We start from the raw sequence: 16258 nt of genomic DNA on the forward strand, positions 1-16258 counted from the left end.
GTTTTCTCCGTAGGGAAAAAAAACAGTCTTGCGTTGAAAGCGATGACTCTTCATTTTCAGGTTTTAGCACTAACAGTGTTCCTTTCATGCTACAATGCTTTTCCATTTCCATGTAAATGAACAAACACCAAGAAAAACTCTTCAGAAACTCACTGTCATCATCATCGGAGTCAGCGACTTCCTCTCTGTCCCCACTGTTGTCCCCCCGCCTCTCGCCATCTTTAAAACCTCCGCCCATCTCCCCGTTGAAAGTCTCCTCCTTCAGGATCTTCTTCTCCCGCGGAGGTGGCGGCGTGCAAGGGTAATCGTGGAAACGCGGGAAGAAGTCCGAGATCTGCGGGATAGGGAGGATTGGGCCCGGGCACACGTTGATGGCAAAGTGCTCCTGCATAGAAATCTTGACAGGTGAGGGCGGTGGTGGGGCAGAGGGGGAGGAGGCGGATGAAGAGGGTGTGGACGTAGAAGAAGGAGGGATGGCGAGGTGGGAGGCGGAAGGGGGCGGCGGTGGTTTGGAGACGCTCATGTGGGCTGCTGAAGGGGACTGGGAAAAAAACAACAACAACAACAAAAAGCCGAGTGAGTCGACAGGAACTAGACACTCGGCCCTGGAGGAGACAAACAAAACAACACGCCGTTTTCCTCCTGAACTCCCAACTCTTCACAGTGACCAACTTTGTAGGACACGACACGCTGCGTTTAAATTCACCCAGAAGGGGCGGAAAAAGAGGGAAATATGTTTCCGTTTTCATCTGCTAGCGATTGTGATCTCTCAAATGCCAAAACTGAACTTGCTACGGGGTTTGCCACACCAAGTGTGACTCACACTTGGGGTCGGCCCACCAAGTCTGTGCTTTGAATGAATACTCGGACGGATCACTGTCATGTCTGAGCATGTGATGTCACATCACTCTCCAACATTTTCTCTCCCTTGCCTTCCTCTCCTCATCTCGCCCCCCCCCCCAGCAATATTTACATAATTCCACTTAGACTCTAAGTCTAAGAGTCTTAGAGTCTGAGTCATTAACATGTTTACCTCTAAATGAAGCATAATAACTGCTAACAAACGCTCGACTCCATTTACCCAAGTCTAACCTTTCATACTTTCTTAGTCACACCAATTAAAGCATTTCTTCATGCATTCGTCTCTTTGATAAAATGCTGCATTGACTGTTCAATTTTCTGTACTGCTCTTGGTAAAATGTTTAACTCCCACTTGTAAAACAGATGTGGGTGACCAGTGGTGGACTGTCAAGGCCTTCTCTGCTGGCCCACAAATATCAGAATCACAGATTGTGTTAAGGTCATATTATCTTCGACGGATGATCACTTATTGATGGAAAAATCGAGCAAGAATCAAAAGTAAGAGACAAAAAGATTCTTTAATCTTCGGGACGGCACAAAAGCATGTTTCTCCGAAAGCAGCGAAGGTGAGAGAGAGCGAGCCCCTCCCCTCCGAAAGGTCAATATACATTGGGGAGAATCATTTGAAATGAGCCTAGCAGCTCCAAACTACCAAAAATAGGAAGTCACAATCGGACCAAACCAAAGAATACAAAAAGTAGAGAAAACAACAAAAATCTCAGTCTTTTTAATTGGGAATGAAATTTCTTTTTCGTGATCTGAACCACATACTGTGGCTACGCACGCAGCAATGGATTAAAACATGACAATATGCTTTTTTTAAGTCATTAAAAAAGCCAAAAACATAGGCAAAGAGAACAGCTCATCCTGTGGCTCCTTAGCCAGATTAATTGTCCACCCCTCGTTTATGGAAAGATGCTCTCTTTGCTATTCACAGAGCTATACAGACATGTAAAAAGACACATTTGAGTGTTTATACTCATTGCAGAAGAAACACATCAGTGTCATCTCCTTCAACTAAATTTGCTGGGCGGAATCAGGAGACATATTAATCGTCACAAATTACCAGAAGTGCAAATCCGTTTTTTTGGGGGGGGAATGAGAGCAATTTCCTGCAACAATAAATTAAATCCTTTTGTCATTTACAATCTTTGGGGCTGTTTCTCAAAATTCAGCATGCTTATTAAGCTTTACAAGACTAATTTTTGTCCAAATAGAATCACAATTCACAGTCATAAATGACCATTCAGTTAGGATGTTTAGAATTTAAATATGGTTTAGATCTGCGGCACTTGAAAAAAAATACATATACATTCATTAACACAGAAAGAGGCACACTGTTTCGTGTAAATCTTGTGGTCTCAAATGTTATCATGGCGCCAGGGTTAAACATGCGGAAAATATCACTGACAGTCCAAGGGCCAGACAGCGACTATAAGTGCAATCCATCCCAGTGTGTACTATTATCATTTTTTTCCCCATCAGGTATTTTAAACATTGACTCTCATTGCAAACAACTTCTAACAACAATATTCATCACCAAACGGTGCTATTATTCTGTGTTTAACAATTCAATGGTTTAGATTTTTGAATTGCTCACCTTTGTATTGACTTTGACATACCGGTCAAAATAATTGTTCCATCTTTAATTTTTTAATGATGAAAAGTGACATTTTCAAATACACAGTTAATTTTTACATGGATAGTTAATAATTAAAAACACAGTGCCCATTCATCCCTCGCTTCATACTAATAAAATGCTGTTTTAGTTGAACACATTTCAATTGCACACAACCAATGTACAAATTAAGTTCATTTAAAGGACTTTTTCTTCCTACTTTGCTAACAATCAGTGCTGGTTGGAAGTCTGACAGACATATTCAACTGATTCCACTGAATGCCACAACTTTGTTGTACCGTCGGATTTTAAACATCACACTCCTCACTTTAACTATTCCGAACACACATGTACAGTAAGTACAACTTGAAATGCCCAACCCACACGAGGAGCCCATGATCCAATTTCGTTACCTCCACTCATTCAGTGATTTCACACTGCATGTATGTAACCGACAGCCGTACATCGCTACTTGCTTATCACAATGACATCAATGAGCACTTGGAAGCATGGTGCTCACAAACTCATTCGCCCGGAGCCCCAGACATACGTAGAGGCACATGCACGGACGGACACAGACAGCCACCAAATACATACCCAGGACAGTCTTCATCTGTGCCAGCACCCCATCTTAACTGCTCTCACGCATGCTTTTCTGTCTCACACTGAGGAGACCAGCTTTGAGTCGATATGCGCCCCTCTCCCTCTGGCTATCTGTACATGGCTTACTCTCCTCTTCTGTTCCGCACCCCCCCCCCCCAACACTACCCCCTTTCCGTATTTGTGACGTGTTGACTTAAAATCCTCATCAGTCGAGAGCAGACACTACTGTCATACACTGTGCAGTCAGTGGGAGAGATAGAGAGAGAGTGTGTTAGTCGTTGTGTGTGTGTGTGAGAGAGAGAGAGAGAGAGAGAGAGAGAGAGAGAGAGAGAGAGAGAGAGAGAGAGAGAGAGAAGAGAGAGACAGAGAGACAGAAAGAGAGAGAGAGAGAGAGAGAGAGAGAAAGAGTAAGAAAGAGAGAATGAGAGAGACAGAGACAGAGAGACAGGGATAGAGAAAGAGAGAGACAGACAGGCAAAGAGAGAGAAAGGGAGAGAGTGAAAGAGAGAGAGTAAGGGAGGGAGAGAATGGGGGAGAGAGTGAGACAAATAGAGAAAGAGAGACAGATAGAGACAGACAGAGACGGGCAGAGAGAGAGAGAAAGAGAGAGAGAGAAAGAGAGAGAGTGAAAGAGAGAGAATGAGAGAGAGAGAGAGAGAGAGAGAGAGAGAGAGAGAGAGAGAGAGAGAGAGAGAGAGAGAGAGAGAGAGAGAGAGAGAGAGAGAAAGAGAGCGCATTAGTGTGCAATCCCAACAGTCGGACCAAACAGGCAGAAGTAGATTAGGTAGATGATGAGGCGAGCACACAGACTTCTGTGCACGGTTCTATATACGGTTCAACAAATAATGTGGCGGTTTTGGAGGGACACGCCCACGACAACACAAAAAGGCAAGGATGGGAATATTCACCCGCCGCAGGAACGGAAATTAAATGCAAAACATTGATTGGCTTGAACACAATAAACTGTGTGTCTACGTGTGTGTGTGTTTGTCTGAGTAGCTGGAAGCATCAGCCTGAGTAATAAAGTGCACCAAATTCAACCGCGGCTAAATTATGAAAAGCCTTTAATACATATTCTTGATATCAGACATTTGTGGCTTTCATATGTGGAATAAATTCAGTTTGACATATATGACAGTAAAGAGGCACTCGAACACATGGGGTGGGGCCCAGGGTGAAGTGCTGTGAAATTAAGGTTGTCAGAGAAAGAACCATCGAGATGTTTAAAGCGTAGAGTATATGTTAAGAGACTCTTTGAAAAAAATATGGAAATTCAGACTGGAATAAAGCACACAACCCCCAAAGTCGAAGCCTCGGCGCGGTTACGCAATCCCCTCTTTTCATGTTACATCTCTTGTGGTAAGCATGACTTTTTTTTTCAACACTCTCCCCCTGTAAGATCACATCTATAAAATAACATTCTGGAGCACAACTCTCAATATGGAAGCGTAACATTTTAAGGATGCATGGCAGACAGGCAAAGATGAATTCACATTGTAGTTATGGTTTCCTCCACATATTACATCATAGAGCGCACGACAAATTAAATAATGACTGTTATTGTGAGTAAACTTTGAAAACAATTCATGGTTAGGGTTCCGGTTACATCATAAATTATGACAATCGAGCTAGCTATCAAGCTACCTACCTCGCTATCTATTTTCTATCTCTTGGTTATCTATTAGCTATCTATTAGCTAGTTATTAGCGGTCTAGTTGGCTTGCTAGCTCTCTATTAGCTATCTAACAGCTAACTAGCTAGCTCTCTATCTAGTTGAGTTACTTCCGAACGTTGAGTGACCGTATTTTGTGGTGCGTAAGGTGCCCCCAAAAACCTTGATTTTCTTTGAAAGAAGACCATGCGCCTTATACGCAGGTGCGTCTTATATGTGAAGTAATGTTGAGCCACCACAGGTCTTGCAACTACTGTAAGCAGCCGCCGACTCCATTTCCCCCGTAGAAAAAGTAGTGCGTAACCCCAGCTTCTATTGTAGCACCTTATAATGTGGTGTGTCTGGTATTTGGAATACTATATTTATATACAGTATTATATTGGTAAAACCTTTTTTATTCATTGAAGGTGCGTCGTATAGTCCGGTGCGCCTTATATATTGAAAAAGTTTAAGAAGACAACATGAATTGGGGGTGCGCCTTATGCATCCAAAAATACGTTACTCATTTACATAAAAAAATGAAGCATGAGTTGTAATCCGTGATGTGACACGCAGGTGCAGAAAGCATGACATCAACTGACACACACAAAAGACGATGTCACACGCTAAGTGTTTATGGATGGAAATATAGTTCAGTCTGTTGACGCTCATCTTTCTATTTCGTGTCAAGGAGCAATGCAATAGAATGTATCAATATTTTAGAGAAATGAGATGATGCTTTTCATACATATCATGTAAACGTCTACGAAAAATGAATCACTTCAAGGAGACAGCTAAATAAGATGACGTTGCGTCATTGCCGTGTGTAATCAATGAACTGTTTGCGTGGTTGAATGACGACTATCACCGCAAATATCAACTTTACTGTTTCATGCTTCAAGTGGGATTAAAATGAAGTCAAACGTGAAATCAACACTGTTACTCAAAACAATTTAGATTCACCGACGTTTCGATCAATAATGTCGTGAGCCTCTCCCCCAACCTACGTCGAGGGTAAATTGGACTATTGATCACATATCAGTCGGCTGCAAACGGATGAGCGTTCTTACTGTAGACCAGGGGTCGGGAACCTTTTTAACGAAGAGATCCATAAAAGTAAAATATTTAGAAATGTTTTTCAGTGATAGCCACACACGCACGTATGCGCGCACAAACACGCACACAAACACGCACGTGAACACGCACAAACGCGCGGCCACTTTTCAAGAAAATGTCAGAATGTATTATTTAAAATAACTTGAACGTGAATCGTTTTCTGTTCCGCATCATTAGTAAATATCCAGCCAAACGATCAGAATGAAAGTCAACTTGCCGGATCCATACGCGAATTTACTGCTAGCTAGCCTGCATTTTGGCTCATTAGCTTCCACGCTTGATTTCTGCTGTCTCTAGCAGATGTAGAGTACATTGATGCTAACGTTAGCATGGGCCACTGACATTCGACTGTTTCATCGATGCTATTTTTACATTGCAAATTACAATCAGAACCTTTTCGCTCCACAAAGGTGAATCCTTTCAACCTGAAGTGTACGATACCCGTCATTTTTTTTTACTTTTCGGGCTTATTTAAAAGGGGTGTTTTACCTGTTTCAACATGAACGGCCAATATCATCCAAGCAAAATTGCGTTTTCTGCCAACTGCAGCCCAAACAGAAAATAAACAGTGAAAAAGCGAGAATATGTATTTAATTTTATCGGCGAGCCAGATGCAATCATCAATAGAGCCATATATGGCTCGCGAGCCAAAGGTTCCCGACCGCTGCTGTAGACACATCATAGACATTGCCAATTTCTATCCATATACAAAAGAACTCGGATTAATTTAAAAACAAATCTGAGGTGTACTCTTAACACTGCATGAAAAAAAATGTAATGCAGATCGCAAATGGGCCAACATTTTTTATTGAGTAGCAGTGTCTATAAAGACACAATTTACTTGTATCCCGTGCACCGATTTACTACTAACAGCTAATTAAAGTCATCTATTATTGCCAACGGCTGACACCATTTTGCAGAGAGCAAACGATGGCACATTTGTTCAAATCATATCTAAAATGCACATAGACACAAAAAAAAACCCTCTTAATTCATCATGATTTTACTTTTTTACATATGCAAGATTGGCATATGTGCATTATATTTCATGAACCCATGATAGTGGGTTGCGTGATTAAGAATGACTTCTAACAACTTACCACTGACTGATTCTTTATTTCTTCTAAAATGAACAGAGAATTATTTCTGATGTTGACCTTCCATGACATCTTTCATTTCTCAGCGCTTAGAAAGGAACGTATAGATAACACAATCCTCTCAGGGTCTTTGCCGTCTGCTGCTGTGCTAAAAATGAAAAGATGAACACTTCCTGTTCTGGCAAATTGCTCGCAAGTGACCTGCTGACCACTAAAAAGTATTTCCTTCACATTGGTGGAAATTCTCGACCTCACCATGCCGTCAAAAGAATGCCCTATATTCAAAGCAATGCAATCAATGCATTTAGGAAGTCAACAAACTAAATTCAGAAGTACAAATTGTCATTGTGATTGTGCTAAAAACAACAACTCTGCATCATGTTTCTAAAGACTCATCATTAACACTTACGCCCAAAGATAGATAGATAGATAGATAGATAGATAGATAGATAGATAGATAGATAGATAGATAGATAGATAGATAGATAGATAGATAGATAGATAGATAGATAGATAGATAGATGGATGGATGGATGGATGGATGGATGGATGGATGGATGGATGGATGGATGGATGGATGGATGGATGGATGGATGGATGGATGGGTGGGTGGGTGGGTGGGTGGGTGGGTGGGTGGGTGGGTGGGTAGGTAGGTAGATAGATAGATAGATAGATAGATAGATAGATAGATAGATAGATAGATAGATAGATAGATAGATAGATAGATAGATAGATAGATAGATAGATAGATAGATAGATAGATAGATAGATAGACGTGATATTGACGTGTACCCAGCTGGATCTGCATGATCTCGTCTGTATATTCTCCACTGTGGTGTTATCTTTGATACGATCCAGGAAAGAAATAAGTGGCATTTGAGGATGAACTGAAAGGGGTTTATTAAAATGAATAAAAAAAGAAGCCACATTAATGATAGAGTGAAAATCTGACCAAAACGAGAATGGTTTGCGCTCACACACACTTTAAAATGATAATAATACATAATCCTAGAATGAAACAGTAGGAAGGCGAGGATGCAATCAATTTGTGGCGAAGCATTCATGGCGTCCCTCTGCACGGCAAGATAAACTCCTCCCATTACCGAGGCACAATGCAGTGAAGGTTTTCCATTAAGACTCCAACCGCAGCCTCCCCTGCCGCTTTGCAAGCCATTAGCTCAGAGATTAAATAACCCCAGTTTGCAGACTGCTACTCATGCGGATGTATTATTATTATTATTTTTTTGCATTTGCACTGGATGGGAATTTGCACGCATTTCGTGACAAAGATCAAAATCCTACTCATCCGCTACACTTAGCCTCGAAATACATTTATCGGTATCTTTTACAAATTGCACAGGGGGTCCAATTCCCTCTGGTACATGCTGATTTGTGTATCTATTAAATTACAACCGTGAAGATCTTCCTTATGTTTATATTGCACTCTTCAATGAATGTCATTTGCTCTCCGGACCGAGACCAGCAATGTAATTGTTTTTTGTTTGTTTGATGGCATGCTGGGCCGTAAAATCGTCCGTAAATAGACTAACCAGAACTTCCTGTTCTGGAGTGCAAATTTCTCATATTAAAGGACAACCGACGTCCCCGGACAAGTTGTGTCCATAATTTGTAAAAATTCGCAGCTCCGTTTTTTGCAGATTTTGGACACTTTCAGTCATTTTTATTGGTGCTTTGCATTTGACTAAAAATATCATACTGCGTGTTTCGGGTATTTTAGATGCTATAAAACGTTTCTCTGGTGTCAGTTAAAAAACAAAAAAGTGACGTCGGTTGTCCTTTAAATACCTAAATAAAAATAGAATTGTAGTTCAGAGCGTATTTTTCTTATAGCCCAAAGACAGCTGGGATGGCGTCAGCACAGTGCGCCAATGATTATGAGGAATTTCCGCGGCTTGGAATTGAAGCGGATTTATGTGGGAAAGGCGATGTGAGACAATTTATTTTCGTCATTGGATGCTACAGCTTTGTGTTTGTTTTCAACATTTAGCTTGTAGCAAGAGTGCACATTTCACCATGACACCCCTGATCCACTGGTGAAAAGGATGCTTTGATCCTCCCATCTGTCTTTGTGTTGTCTGCCATATTATTTAGTTATTTTGTTTTCTTTGTTCTTTTGACTTAAAGATGGCGCCGCAAGCTGCCTTTCCAGCAGTACCTGTATTTTGTTCTTCTCCTTATTCCTTTCCTTTCCTTCCATAACTTTGCATTTGTAAAAAGTAAATTTTTTACCACTGCGAGACTAATAAAGGCTATTCCAATCCAATCCAAAATGGATCGATGGATGCACAGTTTGGTTGAGTTCCTCCCCATTAACAAGAACGTGAATACTTTGATGGAAACATGAAGTCAGTTTCCATAGGATGCTCGAAGGGAACGGAATCATCACCAGTTTCTTATTGACAATTTTGATCTAGTCATGTTTGTTAAAGGTATGATGAAGGCTTTATGTGGTTATAACATGGTACCCATGTCCGATTTCTGATAAAATAACCCGATATTGTTTTCATTTAACGGCAAGACAAGGCAACATTTTTCTCATTCAATGACAGTGAATGAATCTAATTGAATAAATGAATGGATAAAACAGCAGCGCAATTTCAGTGAGAGCACTTTTAACAGGTGGCTAGCAGTTGAAGCCCCCGAAGGGAGGCAGTTGGTGTCACAGGTGCCGCTTGCGCTATGCATCACTCAGCTTTAGACAGCATCATTGGCCAAGTTGGCAGAGGAGCTGTAGTCTGTCAAGGTGCATTACTCTTTTCACCATGTGTCGCATAACCCAAATTTAGCCCAGCATGCTCCCTGGATGAGCGCACAAAAAAAAAAAAAAAAAAACGGGGACGGAGGGGTTGGAAAAAAGGAACCATCTCCACTCACACTGCCACGACTCATCTTCCCATCATTGTCCTCATCGACAATCGAGCACCTCACCTTCCACACTCCCTTTTCCCTTATTTTATCAGTCTTTCTTCGTCTTTCTTCCCATGGTCACGCTCCAAGGAAGACTCCCCTGACACAGACAGATCCCATTAACCCCACCTGTGATTCGTCCTTAACTCTGACAAGCAGAGGCAATGTGCAAAATGATTTTTTTTTTGTCCGACATCTACATTCAAACTCAATGCCACTGAACAGGTTTTCCTTTTCTCGTGCTTTGTGACAGGCTGGGCAGCAGCGTTAAAGAAATAAACGACCCCTTTCAAATGAAATGACTCGGTGACATTGATATTCTTTAAAGGACAACCGACGTCTCTGGACAAGTTGTGTCCATAATTTGTAAAATGGCCTCAAATGACTTCTACTGAGCGTATTTTACAAAGATTTCACCGCATATAGCTATATTTTACGTTTTAAGACTCGCGCTGAATATTCAGGAAGTCTTGTTTTTGAGTTGGTGACGAGTCTGTACGTGACGTCACTAAAGGAACGCCCCACACCGAAAAAAAGACAGCAGTCCATCCATCACGTCAATGTACTTGGCTGTATTGTTTGGACTGAAAACCTTGTGTTGCACCCAAAAGCCGCCAGAAGAGGGTGTCCAAGCTCTATATAAGGAATTTATCAGCCTGTGGAAACGGAGGTGGCCTCAGGAGGTCGCCATTTTGTGCCTCTTTTTTTTTGAGTGAGAGATTGTCCCCCAATGTTGCCTCAAAATGGCACATATAATTCTTTAATCAATTGCAAACATGTATGCTTTCCTCTTCAAAACTATTTGAATTATATTCATAACTGGATGTGTAACAAGAAAGCATATTCTCTGAATCTGAAGCCATTGTTTTGATTCTCCAGCAATGCAAGACGTCTTGGCGTGATGTCGCGAACTGGGGGCGGGACTTTCTGAAAATGCCCAATTCGCAGCTCAATTTTTTGCAGATTTTGGACACTTTAAATCATTTTTATTAGTGTTTTGCATTTGAATAAAAATATCATACTGCGTGCTTTGAGTATTTTAGATGCTATAAAACGTTTCAGTTAAAAAACAAAAAAGTGACGGCGGTTGTCCTTTAAGGGTACATCGATGTGATTGTATTTTTCTTGCCCCTTGTTCTTTTCGGGGATCTTCTTCAAATGACATTATTCAAAGAACTTTGCAATCACAGATTTTGCAACGTAAACTGAAGAGGATTGTACGCTGAGTGGATTGTGGAAGGTTTTGAGCGTAAGATAGCTGCATCTGCGCTGTATACTTTCTATCCCAAATGGGATCCAAATTTATCATCAATTTTATGAGTGTTTTTCAATTGCAAACCTCAGTGTTTCTCTTATGAGTTCAATTCGAAGGTTCAACCTTATGGTAGGATTTGTGGTGCATGTTTTAGTCAAGTCCAATTCACAGTTGACAAATCGCAATAAATTGTGTCAATCAAATGAATGTGTTTGCATTCACTTTCAGTTCTTTTTACCCAACAGTATCTCATTCCATGGCAAACTACTGACTGATATCCAAAGAGCATTTTTTTCTGACTCGTAAGTCAACTTCAAAATCGATAGGATCTTGCCACATTAATCAAACAATGATTGATTTCAAAACGAGACCGGCTTATGAATAACAAAAACTCACCATCCACACATCATCCATTTAAACCTAACATTTGATCTTCGCCTGTTGGAGATATCCATTAGATAATCCGGCCCGCCACATCATTTTTTTCGGCCCGCGAAAGCAGATCAAACTTGTTAAATTCCATGATGATTGCTAAAATCTGAGCCAAAATTTCAGATTTTTGGATGTCAACCACAATAAAAGTCATTATTCTTGACTTCAGATTTGAAAACGAGTTATTCATTAATTTGCTGCGTGCTCTATATGTAATATTTGAAGGGATTTAAACATTCTAATGGGTTCCCCAAATTCATAACGGCCCTCGAGAGGAAACCATAACTACAATGTGGCCCGCAGCAAAAAATGACTTTGACACCCCTGCATTAGAGTTTCAAACCCAGTTTTAACAAACCGGAAGGTTGATATACAACATGGAATTTTTTTTAAAAGAAGGAAGCTCTCTAAAGAGGTTAAAAATAACACCTGCACAATGATTTGGTTTTGGGTGTCTGTAAATTAATTGTGCACACTATTTTGACCTCTTTTTCCGTTTCCCTTTCTGTTCCTCAGCCTGCAACGATAAATAATCTATCTTTAACTCTGTTTGCCCCATCAGCATATTCCCAGTGTGGCCCAGAGGCAAGTCAGCGGAGAGGCAGGAAAGACGGAGAGAGAATGGGCAGGGATGAGCCAAATGCTCCAGATGAGGAGAGTAAAGGTGACTGCAAGGTAGAAACATGAAATCAAACAGAAAAAAAAAACACATGAAGAAATATTAGTGTGCGAAAGGAGAGAAAGAGGCAGCGACATGAATTACACCTGAAAAATCAACAGGCGTGAGAACAGACTGCCGGATTGGAGGTGGATGTCAAAACAATCGTCAAGGATTTAAATCTATAAACCAGGCATGAAATACCAATGTCCTTTCATAATATAAACTGAAATATGTCTCACAATCAAGCAGTCACCAAAGTGGAAAGCTAGTTTCAGAGTGGGTGATGTTAAAAGGCACTGAGTCGGGAGGGATTGCAGGCAAGTACGCGTTCATCACCCCATGGCACCATGTCATGCTGTGCTTGATGAACAAACAGGACAGGCAATTACTTCCTGATATGACATTATTAGTCACCAATAAGTTATCACATCATTAACTCAAAGAGCCTTCCAAAAGACTCTTTTCTCATCTTCAATTCTTTGTCAATAATTAGCCTCATACACAGACGGTTATACCATTCCAGATACTCAATACAATTACTTATGCCAATTGCATGTGCAATGAAACATTTCACGGTCTCAACTATCCCAAGATACCTGTTGCCCAAAGGGAGTGTAATCTGTGAGTCAACACGCAATTTAGTGCAAGCTATGTGGAATCATAGTTGGAGTAAATTGTACACAACATTCTCAGTGATAATAATAATAATAATACATGTCATTTCTAAGCGCCTTTCAAAACTCTCAAGGTCACTTTACAGTCACAAGATAAGTTTTAGTTAGCCAATAGATAGCTAATAGCTAGCTAGACAGCTAGCACCAACATATATATAATGAGCTGCAACGAAGACACAATTTAATCACCAAAGTGGCACTTTGTAAGTAAGTAGAAACACATTTTCCATCTAAATGCCCTAATCTGTTCCAACCCTCCCCCAAATATGCAGACATCAATATTTTCTCAAGCATAAAAATGTTTTGAAATATAAAACAAATTAATGTTACAGTTATATTAATGTGCAATAAATGAGAGTGTGTATAATGTGAAAAATAAAAATCAAATAAAGAATAAATAATAATAATATTACATTACATTTTAAAAATGGTCATTTTACATTTAATTACATCCACATATATATGGCATGTATAGTGCCACTTAGCAGTTTTTTTTTTGACAACGATACTAGTGCAGCGTGTTCTACCGGAAACAAATTCCTTGTGTGTTCTACATACTTGGCAATAAAGATGATTCTGATTCTGATTCTGATCATTTTTTGACTTCTTTAGTCGTCGTTCTCTCTCAGAAGTGGTTTTTCGACCGCAACTTTGTAATAAACTGATCCAATGATTTGCTTTTGTCAACGTTTTTTGTAACTTGCATCTTTATCATTTTTACAACATTTAAGACCATTTGAAATTGAATATTTAAATACAGAATGCCTTGTGGCCAATTTGTATAACAACATCCTTTTGTAACTACAAATTATTCAACAAGGAAAACAACCCATCAACAAAAATAAAAATACAATAACAATAAAAAACAACAATAACAATAAAGGAAAAATAAGGTGATCAATAGTGACAAGTTTCCCCTATTTTAGATTTATATTCGTGAGCTATCTTGACTGTGTGATTTGTGGTGTCATTCATTCATTCATTTGATTGTTTTTTTTATATTCATCCCATTTTCCCCATCTTGTTTTAAACTTCCCTAACTGGACAAGCTTTTGTCAAAATTTAACAATCCTTCGAAAATGTCCAAGGCAATCATCAGCATTGTGAGCGATTGCCTGACACTTTCTGAGTGATTGATATTTACTTGAAATTATATATCGCCTCATGGCTTGAACGGTGAATGAGGAGGACTCTGCATAGACATCTATCTATCTATTTATCTACAGTAAAGTCTCGTTATATCGATATCGGATATATCGATAGTCCCGGTTATATCGATACTATTTCTATGCACGCACGAAGAAAATTACATGCAAACAGGGTCGGATATATCGATAGTCCCGGTTATATCGATATTTTTTCGGACTCCGTTGAATATCGATATAACGAGACTTTACTGTATATACACAATTAAGTAGAGGTTCCTATTACCCAATGGGATGCCAGGAAAATGCTAGGTAATAGCCAATGGCAGAGCAGCTATAAGAATGTTAAGTTTCGGAAACCTGAGGTTACAACATATTGTATTTTTACCTTTTGTATCGTGAATTTTCTTTCGTAACAAGCGCCAATAATTTCTTGTTGGGACGTTTCGTATCTTGAAAATTTTGTATGAATTTTGTATGAAGAGACGTTTCTAAGTTGAGGTACTACTGCATTTGGGATCTTGGGTATTCACGGTTGATGGTTTGGTGCTCCAAATAATAGCCCGCATGAACGACTCAATGGCACAGCGCTGGAAGAAAACAAATTGCATTAACCGTGGAAAGAATGATTAATGTCCACACTGTGACGTGCCATACAGCTCTAAAATGCCTGTGGCCAATCCATGCCAAATATCAAAGCAGATTTTTCCTCCAAGTCAATAATTCAAAAGTTGACACTCCAAAGGGAGCTGACTGATGCATGAAATGCGACAGCGTTTTTGCGCTACTTTTTATGGGGAAGCAGTAAGCAGATTTGGACGTAGTGAGTTTTGATTGCAGAGAGCAGAAGCTTCTTGAGAGGTTGCCCACTGCAAGACTCGGCTCACTTGGAAAAGCATAAGTGCTAAGCAGGAGGAGGAAGAACGGTACATTGAGGGAAACATAAAATTCAGGAAATATTACGTTTAAAAAAAACAAATTAAAGCGAACTGAAGGGCAAGCATGGGCCGCAATGTGACAAAAATACTCAACCGTATGTCTCACTTATATTCAAGGTATCTACAGGTAATCATCATTCATTAATTTTCCAAACTACTTTACCCTCACTAGGGTTGCTGGAGCCTATCCCAGCTGTGTTCGGGCAGTAGGTGGGAGAAACCCTGAACCGGTTGCCAGCCAATCACAGGGCAGACAGAAACGAACAACCACTCACACTCACACCTCGGGACAATTTAGAGTGTTCAATCAGGCTGCCATGCATGTATTTGAAATGTGGGAGGAAACCGCATGGAGAAAACCCACACCGAACCGGGGATAACATGGTAACACCACACAGGAAGGCCATAGCGGGAATTGAACCCAGTACTTCCACACTGTGAAGTCAACGTGCTAACCACCCAACTACTGGGCTGCCATCGGTAGTTATCATTAGATCAAAATTCATCTTTGAGCATATGAGGCTTGATGTTCTTTGCGGTGTCTTCACAGTAAAATTTCTGTATTTTTCTGGCGTATAAGAAGCACCCAAAAGCTTTCATTTTCTTCAAAAGATGACCCTGCGCCTTATACGCTAATATTGAGCCACAACAGGTCTTGCGACTACTGTCAGCAGCCACTGACTCCATTTCCCCTGTAGAAGAAGTACTGTGAAACCCCAGCCTCTACTGTAGCACCTTATAATGTGGAAAACATTTATATATCATATTTGTAAAACTTTTTCATTCATTTAAGATGCACCTTATAGTCTGGTGTGCCTTATATATGGAAAAAGAATGAAAATACACCATAAATTGGGGGTGCGCCTTCTACTCTGGTGCGCCATATACACCGGAAAATACGGTAGTTTGTTTGACGAGTGGGCAGAATAAATGAAGAATTCAATCTGGAATTGCTAAGGGAAGAAAACGTCTAGAATCCCTTCTCTTGGTTTAGCCGATGTCATTTCATTGCGTTTTTTGACACCAAGCATTCTTACATGGACTTAAAAAAAAAAACCAATAACGTTTGCATATGCACTCCACCTCTGCCACGCAGTGAAAAACGGCCTCAAGCTTGGTGCCTGTTTCACACTTTCGCATTTCTGAAGCAGAATTTAAGCACCTCTCGAGACACAATGTCCCCGGCACTCCCCGGCAGTACTATTGCTCAAGGTGTAGAACAGGCCAGCTACTTCTCTAATCCAGACATATTTAGATGGATAATCACCCTTATTGTATA

The 16258-nt window shown here is 40.3% G+C and overlaps 1 protein-coding gene across 3 annotated transcripts in view; it reads right to left on the reverse strand.

Annotated features, from left to right (window-relative positions):
* The window catches only part of doc2g (double C2-like domains, gamma), a 56991-nt gene that overhangs the window by 23146 nt on the left and 17587 nt on the right, over positions 1-16258 (reverse strand). For 2 of the 3 annotated variants that reach the window (XR_016116147.1, XM_089005509.1), the window contains exon 2: positions 154-541. Coding sequence is in view for 2 of the 3 variants with exons in the window: in XM_089005509.1 (XP_088861635.1) it covers positions 154-541 (388 nt within the window). In the remaining variant the exon portion in view is untranslated. Of the gene's footprint in view, positions 1-153; positions 542-3076; positions 3309-16258 lie in introns of those variants that run through there. The other variant, XM_089005511.1, reaches the window with a different exon arrangement.

The sequence above is a fragment of the Hippocampus bargibanti genome, linkage group LG10 (genome assembly GCF_051943395.1).
Source record: "Hippocampus bargibanti isolate YZ-2025 linkage group LG10, ASM5194339v1, whole genome shotgun sequence".
NCBI classification, from domain to species: domain Eukaryota; kingdom Metazoa; phylum Chordata; class Actinopteri; order Syngnathiformes; family Syngnathidae; genus Hippocampus; species Hippocampus bargibanti.